At 38.8% G+C, this 18645-nt stretch overlaps 1 protein-coding gene across 4 annotated transcripts in view; it reads right to left on the bottom strand.

Moving 5' to 3' along the window:
- The window catches only part of RASA2 (RAS p21 protein activator 2), a 45153-nt gene that overhangs the window by 11052 nt on the left and 15456 nt on the right, over positions 1–18645 (bottom strand). For 2 of the 4 annotated variants that reach the window (XM_040074648.2, XM_040074651.2), the window contains 10 exons: positions 16812–16888; positions 11015–11098; positions 9111–9183; positions 7806–7882; positions 6332–6430; positions 4115–4271; positions 2804–2952; positions 1399–1513; positions 885–959; positions 74–197 (listed from right to left, as the gene is read on the bottom strand). In XM_040074648.2, coding sequence (XP_039930582.1) covers positions 74–197; positions 885–959; positions 1399–1513; positions 2804–2952; positions 4115–4271; positions 6332–6430; positions 7806–7882; positions 9111–9183; positions 11015–11098; positions 16812–16888 — 1030 coding nt within the window. The other 2 variants (XM_040074649.2, XM_040074652.2) reach the window with 2 other exon arrangements.

Raw genomic sequence — 18645 nt, 5'->3', positions numbered from 1 at the left:
ATAATCCCCGTAAGGTAACTGCAGAAGTTTTCAGTCTGAACACCACTTCCAGAAGTTTTTAGAGAACACTTACTTGGAAATCTTTTGGCAGCCAGATGCCTCAAAGAATAAAAAACATCACACATTAGGGTAGGACAACTTATACTCGACCGCACTATTTCACGGAACACTTTGTCCACGTAATAGCGGAGATTTTCCTGCAATTATGAAAAAAGGTATTTTTTTTAAACCATGAACATGCACGTTTCTCTTTTTTTTCCCCCTCCTCAGCACAAACATAACACAGTCTGACTATTCAATACTGAATTTTAGTACAGTGCATATTTTCAAAGCCTCGTAATGTTTATATGGCATTGCTACTGTTAAAAGGTAGTTTAATGATATTTACTTAAAGTATATAAGCACTGTCTAGCAATATCAACTACCTATCAATACCTGGTTTTGTAATTTGACAACAAGAAAGGAGCATTTCCCGTGTATATCAAATGAATGTTAACTTTATTGAAGCAACTATAGCTTTAAACATCAGCATACTCTGGTAAGAGGGGAGCAGCCAGCAAAACTTCAATGAAAAATGCCAGAGCAATTCTGATTAGGTACATCATAATCTAGATGCTAAGTACAGGACATCAGGAATCAAAACACCAAAAAAACTGGTAAGAATGACTGTCATCTTCAGCTTCTCCTCTCTGTCCCATTTTCTACTGGACTTTTCCATTGCTGTGTTCATAGAGGGGTACGAAAATACAGTTTTTTCTTTGTTTACTCTGAAAACAGAGTTATATTGCTACTATGAGTTACTCATTTTCCATTACAAAGAGCTGCTTTAAAAAATTTTAAAAGCTGCTTTTCTTCCAGATTTTGAGACCAGTTGGGAAACTCACCATATTAATTTCCACATTATCCCCTTCTCTTAATTTGATGGGATCTATTTCACAGGGCTTAGGAGACTCACATATCTGAAACAAACAAACCAAACTACAGGAGTTCAATTTTTCAGACAGAAAGTATGGAAATGCACCCATTTAAAATTAGATTCTTAGATTTAGGAATAAAATTCTAAATAGGTCCTAACCACCCATAACAACATGCAATGATCATCCTCACTTCTGTTTGTGCCTTTTCAAATGGATTGATTACATAAAGCATCACATGGGCAAACTCTGCAATGTGCTGGAGCCCGAACAACTTTCATTGACTGTTTATTTTGAAGCATCTGGAACGTAAATAGCAAAACACAGCTCCTCCCACTAAGCCAATTATTGCTCTATTAAGTTTTCCTCTAGGATTCCCCTACCTGAGTGATTCCTACCACAGAGCTGAAACAATAATGCCTATCCAACAAAGCTACCATTGGGGGCTGAGCGGCCCCAAAGAAGTTTCAGTAGGATAACCTACCTCATCAATAACAGGTTTCAAAGTAACCTTTAGGTAGTGCTTCCCCACTATTTTCATCATTTCATCTACACACCGAGTTGCTAACGAGTTGCCTCTGAAGATTGTGTTTGCTTCTCTGTAAGAAAAGAAATTATTTTATTTGAACAGGGGAAAAAACAACAAGTTCAGTTACAAAATTCAATTTACACTCTATCTTGCTATTAAATAACTATTCAAAAAAACTTTCATCATATATTTCAATCAGGAATTCCAGAACATATACACCAAGTTTGCAACAGCACTCAGTAACAAAAGGAGTATGAACAAGAATATTATTACAGCAATTACCAAACCCAGGAACATAAATAAAACCATATGAAAAAGCCTAAGAAATTTTATACTATTAAAGTTATAGTGCAGTATGGAACATGAGAAAGATCAACTGGAGAAAATTCCAGAATAATGAATATTGTACCTCAGCAATATACAATTCCTCCTCCAGTAGTCATGGTGAAAAAAATCTGGAGTTACAGCACACTGCTACACTACACCAATAAACCCAGACACTTAGACCAGAACATATTTAATCCAAGGTTACATTTTTATTCATTATAGCTGTTGAAGAAAACTGACAGCCAGCTGTGCAAAGCACATCTTTCTAATCTGACAGATTTAGTTTAAGCTCCCTTTGTTACACTTCAATTACAACGGAATGTGCGTACTAAAATGCAGTTTAGAGAATTATTTTCTATGAGTCACCTCTTTCTCCACAGTTAAGCTGTCTCGCATTATTTAAATCAAGACTAAGTGATTTGAAATGAACTGTCCTGCGGTGTCAAAGCCCCTCCCACACCTCCACTGGACATCACCTGGCACCGCAGTGGTTGCTGCTCCCATCTGCTTTATCTCTCTCCTAACCACAGAGCTGCAAATTCACACCCCATGTGCTGCTGCATGGAAAAACTCCCGTGCTTCCTACTTCCAAGGCCTGCAGGCCACATTCTTAATTACAGGGCACCTTTGCAGAAAAAGAGCAGCCCTCATTTAAGCCGTGTGTTAAAGGAAACAGGGGAAGATTTTCAGCAACATAAAAATGTTCCATCTGTTAAGTTCCATCTAAGTTTCTAAGTTCCGATCCAATGCGCAGTAAAATCTGAAGAGTGGCCAAATCGAGATGTTTAAAATAAAAGCTATGTACTCTAAGCCAAAGTTTTATCTAACTGCCCAGCACCCTTAACTCTGACTCCCAGCAAGTGATTTTAGTGAATGTTTTTAAAAACACGCACTAGAAGATGAATATATTTAGTCAGTTTTACGTGAGAGAAAGAAACCAAAGGGCTTACTTATCACTGTTGTATCATGAAGCCCTGTGAAAGTCAAAGATTCATTTTAGAAAGTGTAACATCAATAAACATGAAATACATACTGGGTGTCCCTCAGATCCAGTTCTGCCACCGCTGCCACAAAGGGAACCAGCTTATGGTGGTGCAGCAAGAGCCGTACCAGAGGCAGCACTGCATCGTACTTGTCTCGACACACTTCACTCAGGATGTAGGCAGCAGATGCAGAAATAGGCTGGGAGAAAGCAGAAGACAAAATCTGAGCATAGCAGTTAAATGTTCTCTGTGTATTTGAAAAAGTACAGACCACATCTAATGAGACTATAGACATAGTTTATTAACAGAAATTTCAATATTTGCTGTGTAACACAGCAATTAAAAGCTTCTATTCCAGATATACTTAACTGAAAATTATCGATTCTATAAATACATTTAAGAGTGGAATTCAGTAGCTACCCATTCTACTCATTCTACCTAAAGGCTTAAACTATGGCTTTGTCACAAACCCAAGTTAGAGGCATAAAGCAATTGTTTTACTCTACCATCATGTATCTTTATAGGACTTTTAAAACTATAATCAGGGGACATTAAAATGAAGTTCTTACCCTTCTAAAGTGTTTGTTGCCATTGCACAGTTAGGAATTTCAAAACAAAAACTAAATTACTTCAGTAGAAAAGAAAGCTGCTGACTGCTGCTACCTATATACTCAGCTATTCCTGAATTCCAGCAAAGCAGTATTTGAATATGGGCCAGCAAAATCTTTAGTCACATCTGCTTCCTCTATCTTTCTTCTCTGTCAGTACTTTACTAACACTGAATTGATAAAAAGCTGTAAAAGACCCACGAATATAAAGTCTAGTTACTACAATTTGACTCCTGTCCCAATGCTATGCAAACCCTCTGCCACACTTCCCTCTGTCACCACGTCCTGGCAAGAAATTCGGTCGTGCTGATTAACATCCTGGGAAAGGCAGAAGCAATTCGGAAGTACAATTTGAAATCAATTCTGAAGTAGATCCTTTGTATTAATTATCTGCCCTTCAGTGCCAATAATGAATCAGTGTCCCTGGAAAACCTCTAAATGCAAGAGGCCAATAGAGGCCAGTGGAAAAATACAATGTTGAAAACAGAAACCAATGAGAAGAAAGTATTTTATCTCCTCCAGGCACATCACACAGGTTATTTCCCTGTCTCCACTGCTTCTTCCAAAATAAGAAGAAAATCCTGATACTTTGGAGCAGAAGTAAAAGCTCTAGAAGCTGTTCATCTGGGTGTGACAGAAGTAATCGCCACAAAGAAACAAATCCAATTATCTAGATATGAGTAATTCATATTGTCTGACAACTGCATAATCCATTTTTAGTTTTCACTTTAATGAAATTTTCAACAGAAGTACCTGAACATCTGAAGATTTTAGCAGCAAGTTCCTTAGAGAAGTGTAGTACTCAGATGGAAGAACACAATCTTCGGTGTAACAGATATTTAATCTAAGTGATCCCAAATCATCAGTTTTAGAAGACTTGTTTCCATTTTCTCTGGGCTGAAGTAAGTACCTGTAAGCAACAATACAATTATAAAATATTAGATACCTACTTCATTCATTCGACTAAATCCATAATAAAGCTATGTACCACATTTAGCTATTTCAGTATACATCCATTATATCTGGAAACTAGCAAAAAATTCACCAAAAACCCCGAGTTTTTTTTTTTTTACTCTGAGACACAAGAGTAAAAAAATGAGAAGCATTTAATTAATCTTTAACACATAATGGAACTTATATTTATTTTCTCACATCTCTGCAAACAGTAAAATGGGATATACTTTCTGTAGGTTAACAGGGAACAGCACGAATTGTTTGAGATTACTGGGCCATCTCATTTTACATCTAGGTTATACTTAGGGTGTTGGACACCTTAGGTGAAACAAACAGTGGGAACAATTTATATGGTCTTGTCTGAGACCAGAAAAAACACGTAATATTAACAGGTTCCACTCTTGAGAAACAAGATATAGGGAAAAAGCAGATTTTTTATCTGCTTTTAAAACAAAAATACATTGAACAGTTCATTTGCTGCAGTTTCACTGCATTCCAATAGGAGGTGCAGCCCTACAAAAATGTCAACAGCTTTCAAGTGGTGTCACAGCAGTTTCAACTCCAATAATCTTTAACAATCATGTTCATTTGGACTTCTACAACCAGGAGATCAGACTTCTTTTTTTCATAATCAGTGCCCATGAAGGCATGTTAACATAAAATAAAACTGATTTACCAGGGGACCCTTCTCTTAACAAAATGACTCTTAGGCTTATTTTCCAAATATTCAGTAGTAGAGATAATGTTTCCGCTGTACTTCAGCTGCATTCAAAATAGTATTATGCAAATTCACAATAGTATAAAAGATTTGTTATTTTTAATCACAGATCTGTTTTTGATAAGCAGATCATACCTGGATATGAGGATGTTCAATGCAAAAGCATATGAGCAGACTCACTCAAGAGAACTAGACACGAGTTAGGTCAATTCAAAAAGCTGCACAAACACAGCTCACTGGCACTGAGCACATGCTGATACAATCTTTCTCTCATCAGGGTGTTAGCAGAGGCCTGTTTTTATGTTAATATGGTCATACAACTGCTGATCAGACACTGGCAGAACGAGCTGGTGTCTGCAACAGACCCTATGAAAACCAGAAACTCCAACACAAACACCTACAGATCACATTCAAACACCTAGAGTCTGAGTTCAACAGCCAAGAACTGGGAGCCAGAGGAGGGTACATGGAGCAGAGCCACCATGGCTCCTGGCCAAGGCCTGGGTTCCATCTAGTTCCTATTTACACACTTCCCTCTCACTTGTTTTCTGTGTGGACGTGAAAGCACTTTCTCCATGCTTTTTCCTGTCCTGAAAGGTTCACTAAAAGCAGGCTATTTTACACACTTGGAGGCACTCAAATCCCTTGCACTCGTCCCTTCCTCCTGCTAAGCTTTTGGGACAGTAAAGGAGCTGGAGACGGGCTCCTGCTCCCAAAAACATCAGAAGGGAGGGTGCTGAGATGTCCCACGCAGAAGTGTTTCTCCTGAACTCCCTTCATACCTTACCCTTCCATCTCCCATGCCTGCTCCCTGACATGATGTTGGGCTGGTTCTAGAAGATACTTCCAGAGCCTTCCCAAGGAAGAAAAAAAAAAGCCACACTTAATGATCAAATAAACTCCTCATCAGTCATTCTGGAAATCTGACTTAGGAATTTCATTACAAGTGATGCAATTCTGAGAAGCTCCAGGTTTGCTGGGTAGGCTGAAAAGCACAGATACATCACTGAAATCCAGCAACCTGACCAAAGATAGTTACAGCCCATCTTCCCTTCACTCTCTGCACTTCCCCCTCAAACTCCCAACTGTTCTGTGACTGTGTGCAGACAGGGGAAGAGCAGAGCTAAATGTACCTGCTGACAAGGTTCATTTATTGAGCAGGGAAACTCTAGAAATATGTTTTACCTAGATCAGAACAGGAAGACACAGTTTAATGAATAGACAGAATGAAACATAACCACTGCAAGGGAAAATGGGCAAGAAACAAGCAAATTCACTTCTGAACCACCATTTCTCACCATGCTTGAAAGGAATCATTTCTTAACACCTTCACAGGAACTTTAATTTCTCCTAGAAAGATGTCTTGTACCAGATTCCCATTATTCCACAGGTCAACCCTGAAAACAAGAACATTGCTTTATCTTCTTTTCTCCCAGAGAGAAATAAGCAAGTTTACAATAACTGCCTTACAGCACTAATCCACATGCATGCAGGCAGCAAATGTTAGAAACCTCACTCCATTCTACATAAATCAAGAAGACTCAAACAAGTGGCTTATTAACCCATAAAGAACAGGTAAAGAAACAAACAGTGAAAGTTAAGACTTGCAGACCTTGCATCAGTAAATAAAAGTGAAACTGGCACAATGTATGGGTTCTGCGCAGTCTCCACCCCCAAAACTGTGCACATTTCTTCTCAGGTAATTCAAGTGAGCTTTTTAACCACTACATTTAAATATCTACCTAACTGCTAGAATCTGGCACACTGCAATGCCACACCAACACATGCGCTTGCTTTTCCAAGCAGCAGCTCGTACGCTTACAACCTCAAACGGAATCAGGTTCCACACATGCACCCTGGGTTTGTTCTATTACTTCTTACCTCTCTGACATTTCTGACAGACAGCAGTTGTTAAGAACAAAAAAACAAAAACAAAAAACAACTAGATTTGTTGGGGCATGACTATTTTTCTAAATATATTTGCATCTATAATGAAACATACAATTCTAATTAATGAAGCTAATAGTTAAAAATGCACATACCAAGTTAGTTCTATAATGGCTATTTGGATTAACTGCTGGATTTTTCTTCTGATGCCTGTTAGGAAACATATGCTGGCCTTGAAGACTTTCTGCCATTCAGCAGATTTGGTGCACGTATGTGCAGGAGCACAATAAAAAGAAACTGAGTACAGGGCTCTCTGCAGCTCTAACTACATTGCATAAATACAGACAGACCTGCTCTGAGGGTAAAGCAGCAGAAAAGCAGAAAAGAGGAACATACTTTAAGTATTTGCATTGGCAAGGAAAAGATGAAATACAAATGTTCCTCTAAAAAGCAAAGTGAAATTGTAAGAATCACATAAAAGAGGCTTTTCCCTCTTTTTTTATCAAACCAGCCAACTATATTTGAAACTATACACTAGGATCAGGCATGCTGGTATCTTCCAGTACAAGTTCTATTACCAATATTCTGCCCAAATGAATAATTTAATAGAAGATACTCATACCTCTTTACTCACAGGCACAGGCAGTAAATTTAGGCTGCTAGATAAACTCAACCACTATTTACTTCAAAACAAAAAACCTCATCTTCAGTAAGAAATACAAGTTAAAAAAAAAAGAGAAAATTTCTATGTCATCTTTTCTACAAGTTTGATCAGTAATTCTCTGGAGCTACACCAAGATAAAACAGGTATTTACAGTCTTGATGATAAAATATTATAATTTATTAACGATTCTATGAAATCACTTTCTAATTCACATAACTTACCTGACTTCTAGCTTCTCAATATCTTCTTCTTCCACCTGAAACTGGGACTTTTTGGTGTAACTGCTGGACCTGGTTACCTGCAAGTGAATTCCTCCTATTAACACACCTTTTGTATTATGGATATCAAAAATCCAAGAAACACCCCCCTGCCCCTAGCATGGGTAAACAGTTACTGTTCCTTACATAAAGCAAAAAGGTCAGTTGACCAAACAAACTGTCTTTTGTCAGTAAGCAGGAGAAAAATGGGTCAAGAAGGGATCATGGCGGTACCTTAGGAGTTACATGTTACATGAAGGAGTTACAGTATAGATGTATTAGAAAAAACAGCAAGTAGTCTGATATGAAACTGGCAAAATTTTCTTCTTTTTGCCCCATGAAAGCATTGAAGTCAATTCTGGAATATTTAAAGAAACAACAAATTAAGAAGTCCACCCTTCTTGCCCTAGTTACACCATCATTGTAACCCCTCATCTACACTTTCCTCATTTCTTGACTGACTGCATTCTCAATTTAATTCCAATAAATCGTAAGTCAAAAAGTTACCAGAGTGGTTTGGATCACATTTTTATCCTGATATCTGACTTTCAAAGAAATCCACTCAGTATTCTTGAGCAGGTCAACTGAGGCGCACACATGCATTGAAACTGTGCGTAGGTACGAAACTATTTCTCACTCAAGTCCCACAGCAGGACCAGGATTTATAAAAACACAGTAAATTACAATACATTTGAGGCACATGCAATAGTTGTGCTCGTTCCAACTCTCAGTAAGCATGCTTTAAATGCTAATCTGATTTTTATTAGACACAAATCAGATTAAAATTTAAACAAATAATTTGTTTATTGTCAGATAACTCATGTAAAATTGAAACCACCTCCTAAATAACAACAAAGTTAACTTTTAAAAATAAAATAAACTTTTTTGGATATAATCACTATATTACTTTATTAACTAAAGAAGTTGTTTGGGTTTTTTAAGTCAAGCTTGAAAATATTTAAATAGAAGTCCATGGGATAGGCTAAAGTTATCTCAGAACTCCAGATGGCAACAGATGATACATTAAATGATTCAAGCCACGGAATTACCTTCAAGGAATTTTTCACAAAGCAATTGGAGGGACAATGCTATTGTCTGGCAGACAGAAATTTAAGTATGTCATTCACTTACATCTGAGCAGCCAGTTAAAGCTCTTCAATTTGCATGAAGAGAGATTTCTGCATTAGGTACTGCTACACAGCTTGCTTAAAACCATCTGAAGGGTTGCATAAAATAGATAAACAGGAAGAACAGCACGCAAAAAGTTACCTCAAAATAAAATGTTTCATTAAACTGCGGGTTGCTTGTTTTCTTCTTAACTTTGGTCTTCTTTTGGTCATTCCTGTTCCAATGTGGTAAAATTTTTACCATAGACAACTTAAACACACAATTATAAAGACATTCTATAGTCAAGAAGGACCCATGCATTTAAGTTAAAACAGTTTTTGTTATTCTAGAATTCACTTTGGTCAGTAAGGAAAATCTTAAAATAAAATTGGTTCATCTCACAATACAGTTTAAAGAGCTAAAATTTTACATGCTGTATCTAGCCAACCGTGCATCTAACCAACTCAACGGCTGTATTTAATTTCACAAACAGGTAAAACTTACATATATTAATTAAAATACATCAACAATTTCTAATGCATTTAAAATTTAAATTTTCTTCTGATGCCTGTTAGGAAACATGCTGGCCTTGAAGACTTTCTGCCATTCAGCCGATTGTAATGACCACACTTTTCTTTTTTGCAGTCTTGTTCAACTGCAGTTTCTGTTTTTCCCACCCTCTTGCTGGTGAAATACCCACTACTTCTTTACAGACAGAAGCTTACACCCAAGACAATGAAGGTTTTCTTTGAAAGCAACTGCTGCTCATGTTAGAAATGAAGCAGCACAGGGTTAACACAAAACAACTGCCCCCACTTCCTTGTGGGTTGGTTTTGGGATATTTTTTTAATTTTACAGGTTTTATAAAGCATTAAAGTTTTATTTATTTATTTAGCAAAGGGCTATGGTAGTATAGAATGGCTTTCCAAAAGAAAGAAATATAAAATACGTGAGAAAATCAGACAATGGAGAAGAAAAATTGCCCTGAGTATCAACTACCTATTTTCAGGCACTGGACACATAAATATTCCAGTCATGGTACATGAGTCACACATGCATAAGATTGGAAAATCTTAACCAGGAATTCCTGTAAGATTTGCACAAATATTCCTAGACTAACAGGGTAAATACTATGTGAGACCAACAATCTCCCACTTCCATCCACATCACAGCACTCAAACAGAAAATGGATGTCAATTTACCTTCTTTGCCATTTGACCCCATGATTCCCCTAAGTGTAACGAGTCTCCCTAGTCCTCTTAGGAAAAACCCAAGCAAACAACACAAAACCCCCAAGTCAAACCTAAAAAATGTGATCATTTATTACCAAGGAGGAAAAAAATGCTCCATGCAGAGCTTACGTAGGGACAATCGTTCCAAAGTCTTTAAGCCAAGCAAGTGTGGTACAACACATCCTGGCACTATGCTCACAAAGGCAATTCCTCAGCACCAGAGAAAGGAAAGGGTTTGACGTGGCAAAAAAGAAGCAACAGGAACTTATCCTCCTTATTGGGCAGGGGCTTGCACATAGTGAATGTGTGGGATGGGGGATTTTTCTTAAATGAAAACACGCAGCAGTTATTGAGGATTATTGATCCCAAACAAGGAGATATTTGAACTGCGGGGACTCTGCAGCATCCTGAAGGTGATCCAGAACCTCTCCTCTCTTGTCTCCTCCCAATTACTACACTTCTGCTGCAAAGAAACTCACACATTAAGAAAATCAGAGAAGAAGGTGAGTGAGCAACTGACTGCATCATAACATGCAAGAATTTCACATGAATTAACAGGAAGTACAGTGCAGAAATCAAGAGTGCAATACAAGACGTAAGAAAGAGCTGAGTCCCAAGTGGCTCTTGACTAGAGCAGACCGTTCCGACAGACCAAACACCATCCCGGTCCCGAGCAGATGGCAGGGAAGGGGAGAGAGCAGTGTCCATGGAGATGGGATGTACGCACGAGAGCACTGCAAGATTTTTCTGTGTTTTAATTAAAACCTATGACTTTCTTTTCCAAGTCCAGATCACAGCGTTTTTAGATTTATTCATTTTATGCTAAAATGTTACCTGGAAGGCCCCACAAGAGAGACTGTTGCATAAGGATCACAGTTCTGTCCGTTTATAAGAGGCAACCCATGGCACTCCTTTATGCTACAAGGAAAAGACAAACAACAGATCAGTGAAGCAATTATTTGGCTTAAAAAAATAACACCCAAACAATGCTATTTTTTTTTTGAAAACTTTTTATGTCCTGCTGCATTACACATAGATATAGCTATACATTGATCCCACATACTGCATGTACCTGAAGCAGATCTCTAGATGGTAACACAAAATATTACCCAAGTATACAGTCAGACCTGGGGGGCTCTGTGAGAACAAAACTCTTGGAACTGCTTTGATAGAGACAATCCAGTGTCATACATGAATGACAAAATCCTAAGTAAAATGAACTGCTATATGTTAGAGGAGAAATTACAGATTTCATTAACTTTTTAATTTGGTTTCTAAAGGCCCACAAAAAGCTATCTGGCCTCAACCACTGGCAGCAACTGTATCTGGAAGGCATTGAAATGGACTGAAATATTTAATTTTGGATAAAATACACTCTGAGTTACACCAAGAAACGCAAAGTCAAATCCTGAAATGGTATTTAAAATTAAGCATCCAAAACTATTATAGTATATAGTTCTGGCTCTACCTTTGAAATAGTGCTCAAGGTTTATTTTCAAACTTTTTTCACAATAGTCCATGCTCAGGCTTAAATGACCATCAGGGTTAAATGGCCCTTTTAACAATCCTGTATTCTTCTGTAGTTCATACGTAAGTGGAAACTGGTGTTTAACAGGTATGCAGGCACACTGTCCACCAGTCCTGATGCAGAAGGGACAGGATGGTTGGCAACTAATGCTCATGGAGACAGAGAAACGTTTTCTGGACCTTTCCTAAAGTCTTGCAATCTTTGAATTAGCCCAACAGCAACAAAGAGCTGTGTCAGCAAGCTGCTTAACCTTCAGATGCTGCCCACATATGGGCATTAACTGAAACCACTTGGAACAACAAGAGTAAAGCAGAAGAGTTTGCAAATTCATAGCAGAAACCAGACTTTCTAGCACAATGATGCTCTAATGTAACCATACACACTACTTTAAATCCAGAAACATTCAGCAGATTACAAAATTTCATAAACAAAATACAAATGAGATCTGAATGCTGTATTCCTGTTCTCTCTAAAATAATGCATTTTTTGTCTGTATTGCAGGAATTTAATTAAATTAATGCAAAAAAGTTTCAGTTGTCATAATTTTCTAATCTGAATAAAACCCAAAACCTAGGCAATTTAAGGAGAAAACACGCTTCTCTAAATTCATACGAACAAATAAGTAAATGTTCTAGTATCATAATGTGGAATAATAAGTTGTGCAGATCGGGATAAAGTCATGTAGCTGCACACATTTTTAAATAAATGCTTTATGCACAGTAGCAAAATGGTGTTAAAAGAGTAATAGGAGCTGTAAATTCAAACACAAGTGTAGAAGCAACAGACACTAACACTCCTGTGCTGCCCCAAACTCCACCCTCTTTGGAGTATGCACAATTGTAAACCAGATGGTATTTTCTCCCCCCAAAAGTCCCTTTGTCTTAGCCAGTTCAGGGAACATTTAGTGCTGAACCACTACACAATCATTTGTTATTTTTCTTCCAGTTATCAAGCACGTGGCCTCCAGCATTTCAGTAATTTTTTGAATCACAATGAATGCTACAGAGATTTCAAACCCACCATTTAAATGGGTTCTTGAAACATCCAGTTGTTTCATAAGCATGAACTGATTCCTCCTCCAACACACAAGTGGCAGAGAGTGGCAACAAAATTAAACTGTCGAGACCTTCCAGTCATTTGGGGTATCTGATCTGAGGCAGGACTCTTCTTTCAGACCGATGGGCATCCTGTAGCATAAAACACTCTGCAGCTCCTCGGGCTTGGCAGTTTCAGGTGCCAGTGCTGAGCACCTATAAATCAGCCTCAATTTGAACCTCACCAGAAATTCATAGCAGATGGATCAGTCAACCTTATCTGAAGAGAATTCAGCTGTTTTAACACAAACACCACAATTTCTCTTCTTACAGTCTTTGACATGTTGACCAAGCGCCTGGATTTCTCTAGCTAACAGATACAAGTCTGTGGGACTTCTCGTTACACAAACAGCTTGTTCTGTTCTCTTGACCACAACATACACAAACTAAAGAAAGGCTTGTTTGTGATTTCCTGAGAGCTGAAAAACATTTTAGTGACAACTTCACAGCCTTGCGGCAGAACTGGAATCTCTGGATTCATCACATGGATCTGTCACTTCAAGGGGATTTCATGCTCCAGGTCTCCCTGTGGAGGCAGCTCTAATATTATTCCCTTTTCGCCCCCTGCCCAAGGCCCAGTTCTGCTGCCAGCGAGTACGGTCTGCCTAGTTTATGAGACAGCCTGCCCTGGTTCAACACCTCCCCTGACCAACAGCTCCTAATATCCCCAAATCTCTCTCTTCCACCCATCAGGCACAAACATTTGGTCCAAATGTAGGTCATCTCATCCCCTTCCATCTCTGGCTCCAGGGCAGCCAGTCAGCTCCATCCCTCCGGCGTGCAGAACTGCCCGCAGCCTGCCTTACACACGGACGGGACAGCACAGCCAAGTCAGCTGAACTGCTGCTCCTGTTCACCACCCTCACAGGAAGCTTCTAGGTCGCAAGCCAGTTGTCAGTTTGTCAAACAGAATTACCCTGGTCACGCAGGAGCCCTCCCAAGCTCCAAAGGCAAGCAGTCATTAGGGATAGAAAGCCATTAAATCAACTCAGCACTACCGAGCTGGAGTGTTCCTCCCCAGGGACTGAGCACACTGCGCTGAATCATTACTGATGCTTTTAAGCCACTAAACAAACAGCCTCCAGTAAGCATGTTTAAAAATTCTGAAGATGTTTGAAGTGGCTAAGCTAGAGTAGACTTAACAGAAATTGAAAAGTTGGAATGGAAATGAATGCAACGAAAAAAACCTCACTCGGTTTGTCAGTCAGCAAATTTCACAGGAATACTGCCTCTCCTCAAAGAATCAGGCAAAGTGCTGCAACTGCAGTCTCCTCTAACTGGAAAACAACAACCAAGGAATCCCAGCAAAACCACCACCAACAAAATGCCAAACATTTTGACTAACCAAAAACCAAAATAACACTAAATATACACTACTGTTCTGACAACCATAATAAATACACTACTAACATACAGTAAATTATTTCAGCTTTGACAAATAATTTCATCTACCTAGCCAGGTAGTTGTCATTCAAAAAGCATAAATGCATGGAGTTTGAAGAAGTAGACAGGAACTTACAAGCCTTTTATTTTATATTTTAGACTACTATATCCTTATGTACCATTTAAGCAACAGGTAACAGAACTTTGGTTCTTTTCTCCAACTACAGCCCTGTTCCAGGACAGTGTAAGATATATTTTGGTTTACATTCATTTTCATCCCGGTAGTTTGTTGTGCAAGAGGAGTTTCGTACAGGAAATGAGCCTTTCAGATACAACCGGCACATATTCAGCTTAGAAGATGAAAATAAGTCCTTAAAAAGACCCAGCCCACAATAAACCCCCTCAATAACTGACTCTATCTCCATCATTCAAATCAACTGAAGTTCTCCAAGGACAGACACTCCCTAACTGCAGCCATTAAGATCAGTATGTACACTTCATAAAAACTGCCGTGTTCACTAGAACAACTTCATGTGAGCAGACAAGGCATAAACAGGACAGTAACAAACTGACAGGTCAATTTAAGAGGGCCTGGTGTATCATTTATTTAGAAAAGCATGTGCAATGAAGTCATAATCTGGCCGTAATAAACTTTCTGGGCTTTGAAGTGTTCACACATACACAAAACCTTCTTTCAGAGCTGAAGGGCTGTTAACCCCAGCAAATACAGGTGCCACCACCCAACTGCCAGTCTGCCAAGAATCTGCTCAAGTATCATCTACTTCAGCAGCAGCAGATATGCAAACAATGCAAACTCGATCTTAGCGACTCCCAGCAAGAGCTGCGAGCATGCATTTGTGAAATGTGCTACTACACACACCATTGTGGTTTCAAAAAAAAAAAAAAACAGCTTAAAGTGAGTCAGCAGGTAATCTCTTGCACTTTTCTCCCTCCTCATTCACACATTAGAAAAGGAAACAATTAGTATCAGAGACAAAACAAAGTTTTAATTCACCATCTGTGAGTATATCTGCATGAAACTTAAGAGCAAGTTTGCAATTAATACAAAAATGATGTGTAAAATCAGGGCTTAGCCTGCTCTACAGGAGCTCTAAGACAGTCCTTCACCAAAGGAAGGTTGTGCTTTATGCCAAAAAGAGCTGCTGGAATTGAGTTTTTAAATCAATCCTCCTCATAAAACTCATCTAGAAGACCATCAGGAAAAGCCTCTACAGCCATATTTACAGACCCAAAACCACAGGAATCCACTGCCTTGCTAGTCACTGTTTTGGTTCAGCCACAAGGTGACAGGGGACTCCAGGTAATGCTCAGAATCACAGCCTTTGAATTCCTTCCTATTGGGTGTGAACTTAACACCATGTTTAATCTTGTGTCATGAAAGTTGGAGCTACTAGTTTTCATCTTTGTAGAATTTCTGGACTCTCAGGGAATACAGAGTGGAAATCCATTAGCAACCTAACTGCACACAGAAGCCAGCACAAGTATCTAGAACTCTCCTATCCTAGAAAAAAATTTCTTATTTCTCATACTCTCACATGTACATCCAAAATATATTTACGTACGATGTATTACTAATGCAGTAAATTATTTTAAGGGCAGCAGCACATGTGGTAAAATCCTACTGAACATTTTTAGTTTAAGGAACTCCAGTGCATTTCACAACCTCAGACAACAGCAGTGATGTAAGACTGCAGTGTTTAACGCACAACCCTCTCCCACATGGCAGTGAGTGGGTGAATGCAGCAACCAAAAGAGAAGCCTGGCTTCCTTTTGATCAATTATCTCCGTCATAAAGAGATCCTAAGAGAGGGCACAGTGAGTAAACCACTTCCTACTCAAAACTGCAATTTACAACAGTAACTTTCTAATGCAACTTTTCTTCATCATACGAAAAATCCAGGCACGTTTTTAAAAATAAGAACCCACAACACTAACTTGCATGAACATATAAAAATATAAAATTTTCTGAAAATTAAGGAAGTTGGGAATAAAACACAAAGTCATAAAGCTCCAGCCAGCTTTTGGTGGTGAATAGTCCAGTTCGAATTCCGCTTTGTGCTGCGAGAAACAAAAATAAGAGCAGCAGGACTCCCAATGAACCATGCTGCTACACTGTAAAAGCAGATACATTCCAAATTATCTTTAAGTAATGAAGATCCCTTGATGTCCAGCAAGTTCTACCTTACCTGAATTATGAGCCTAAGCCATTAAACCATCACTAGCTTTACTAGTTTAGTTCTATCACAGGATAGCTTCCTCCTTCATACCAAGTTAGAAAACAGCAACAGAGCACTTTGCTGGGTCCTGCTCCAACTCAACTACTCATCTGGGTTTAGAGAGCTAACTAAGACAAGAACATCACCTGAACTTCATAACGAAAATGAAAGTGAGGGCTTTGGCAGCACAGATGAGCAGCTGTAAAAAACTTCTGTTGGAGTTCCCTAGACATACACTCATCTCCTCATTAGGTGGATTCCAAGGAAAGTCACATAAAAAGAAAAATGCTACTGGTACCAAGATGCGCAAACATCCAGCATCAGGAAAGACAAATCCCGCAGCATTCTAACAAACAACCAAATATTAAAAGATTAATGTATTTCCTTACTGTACTACTAGTTGCTGGCACACAGATCCATTGTCTGTTATCAGTTCGTTCAGTTTTAGTTCAAGGTGAACTTTTCCCTGAAAAAAAAAAAAAAACAGGAGAGAGAAACAAAAAAAATTTTAAAGGCATTTCTTTTAAAAGTAGGAATTAGAACAGTGATATAGTTTACAGTTAGAAGTTATTTAAGAAAATACCACTTGAAGAAAATACCTCATCTAAAGCACATATCCTGCAAGTAGAGCATGATGGATGCACTTGAACTTTGAGACAATGCTATAGAGAAGCCCTCTCTCGTCTGCAGACAGCACAAGAGTCAGTCAAGCATCTACAGATTTAACACACACAAGTATTTCTTCTAGCATGAGCCATTACCAAGCAGCAGTTTTGTCCCAAGCATGGGACGAACCCTTGCATGGACATGAATTTCTGAACACTTCAGGAGAAACTTCTAAAATGACCTTGGACTCTGAAGGCAGGTAGACATACCTAGAAAATAGAATAGCATACAATAGCCATAACCAGCAGCATTTAATATCCACTGTGAAATCCTGTCCATCACACCAGACTGAAGATAATTTAGACATGTACTGGGCATCCCAGGGCAGTTTTCAACTACCTCACGAAGACTGCTGATGTACTGAAGGAACAGTAAACACAAGCAAAGGAGAGGAAAAGGTGGCAATAATTGCTAAACCCAGCTTCTTCCTTTTCTTTTTCTGAGATGGCAGGATGTATTTAAGAGAAGGAATCCATAAATTATGGCACAGCATGGATTAACTTCAGAAATCAGGAGGGCCACCCTACTGGACCCTCTCAATAAAACTCTCCATAACTTTAAAACATGATATGCACCTTTCTTGGGATGACCAAAATTTAGTACTTGAATTTTGCTCCAGCTACCGCCTGAACAATACCTGCTACTGCTTTCAGTGCCTGGCTGTTTGTGCTGGCTTTTATAGCTAAGATAAGCACACACCGACAGAGTCTTTCCTCTAACAGTGCTCTCCTTGGTATTCTCAGATTTTGTTTATTTGCTAAATGGAACATCAGATGATACTGGCCCGTTCACAATCAAAATTCTCAGGGAAGCTTTCTGGAAGGTGATTTTTAAGAGTGGTAAAGGAAGCAAGTCATAATCCGAACTCCAGCTTTGCCTTTCTGCTAAAACGGAAGTAAAACCCTTAGCTGACCTTGCACACATTTCTATAGCAGTTGTGTTTTGCCATAAAACTGGAAAGTTTTTATTGTAAATCCCCTGGGGCAAAGGTTGCGTTTCCCTCTCTGTTCGTCACATGGGAGGAGAAATGAAGCTTCTTTTACAAGGCAGCTCCAAACGTAACTGCTTTGGGATGCCTGCCAAGTGTTTTGCAAACTGTTACTACAGGGACAGGAACACAGGTACATTAAGAAAGTATTTGTCAAGCAGAGAAACTCCATTACAAAAACAGATTTACAGGATAAAAACAGGATACTGAGAAGCATGCCAACAGCCTTACAAGGCAAAGCTTTTGAATGAGAAATGAAAAGACAAACATGATTATTAAAGTAGCTGACTTCACTTGTTTTAGAAGAGAGATACTGTGAATGGCCTAAACATCTTCCTTTTGCTTTTAAAACCAAAACCCACAAATTGTGTTTTACACAAACAGCACACTGCTGCTCCTGAGAACTCCCTGTGCATGAGAATTACCGGCTCAGTGCCATGATGACTACAGTAACGTGGCTCCAAGTAAATATTTCCCCAAATGCACAGAGAGCTTTGGAACGTTTTTGTCATTTTGTTTGTTGAGAGCAGCGTGATGGTTTCTTAAAGCTGCTGATCTGCAGATCCATA

Source organism: Hirundo rustica, chromosome 10, assembly GCF_015227805.2.
Source record: "Hirundo rustica isolate bHirRus1 chromosome 10, bHirRus1.pri.v3, whole genome shotgun sequence".
Lineage (NCBI taxonomy): Eukaryota > Metazoa > Chordata > Aves > Passeriformes > Hirundinidae > Hirundo > Hirundo rustica.
Note: the sequence above shows the minus strand (reverse complement) of the source record. Positions and strands in the feature narration are given on the sequence as shown.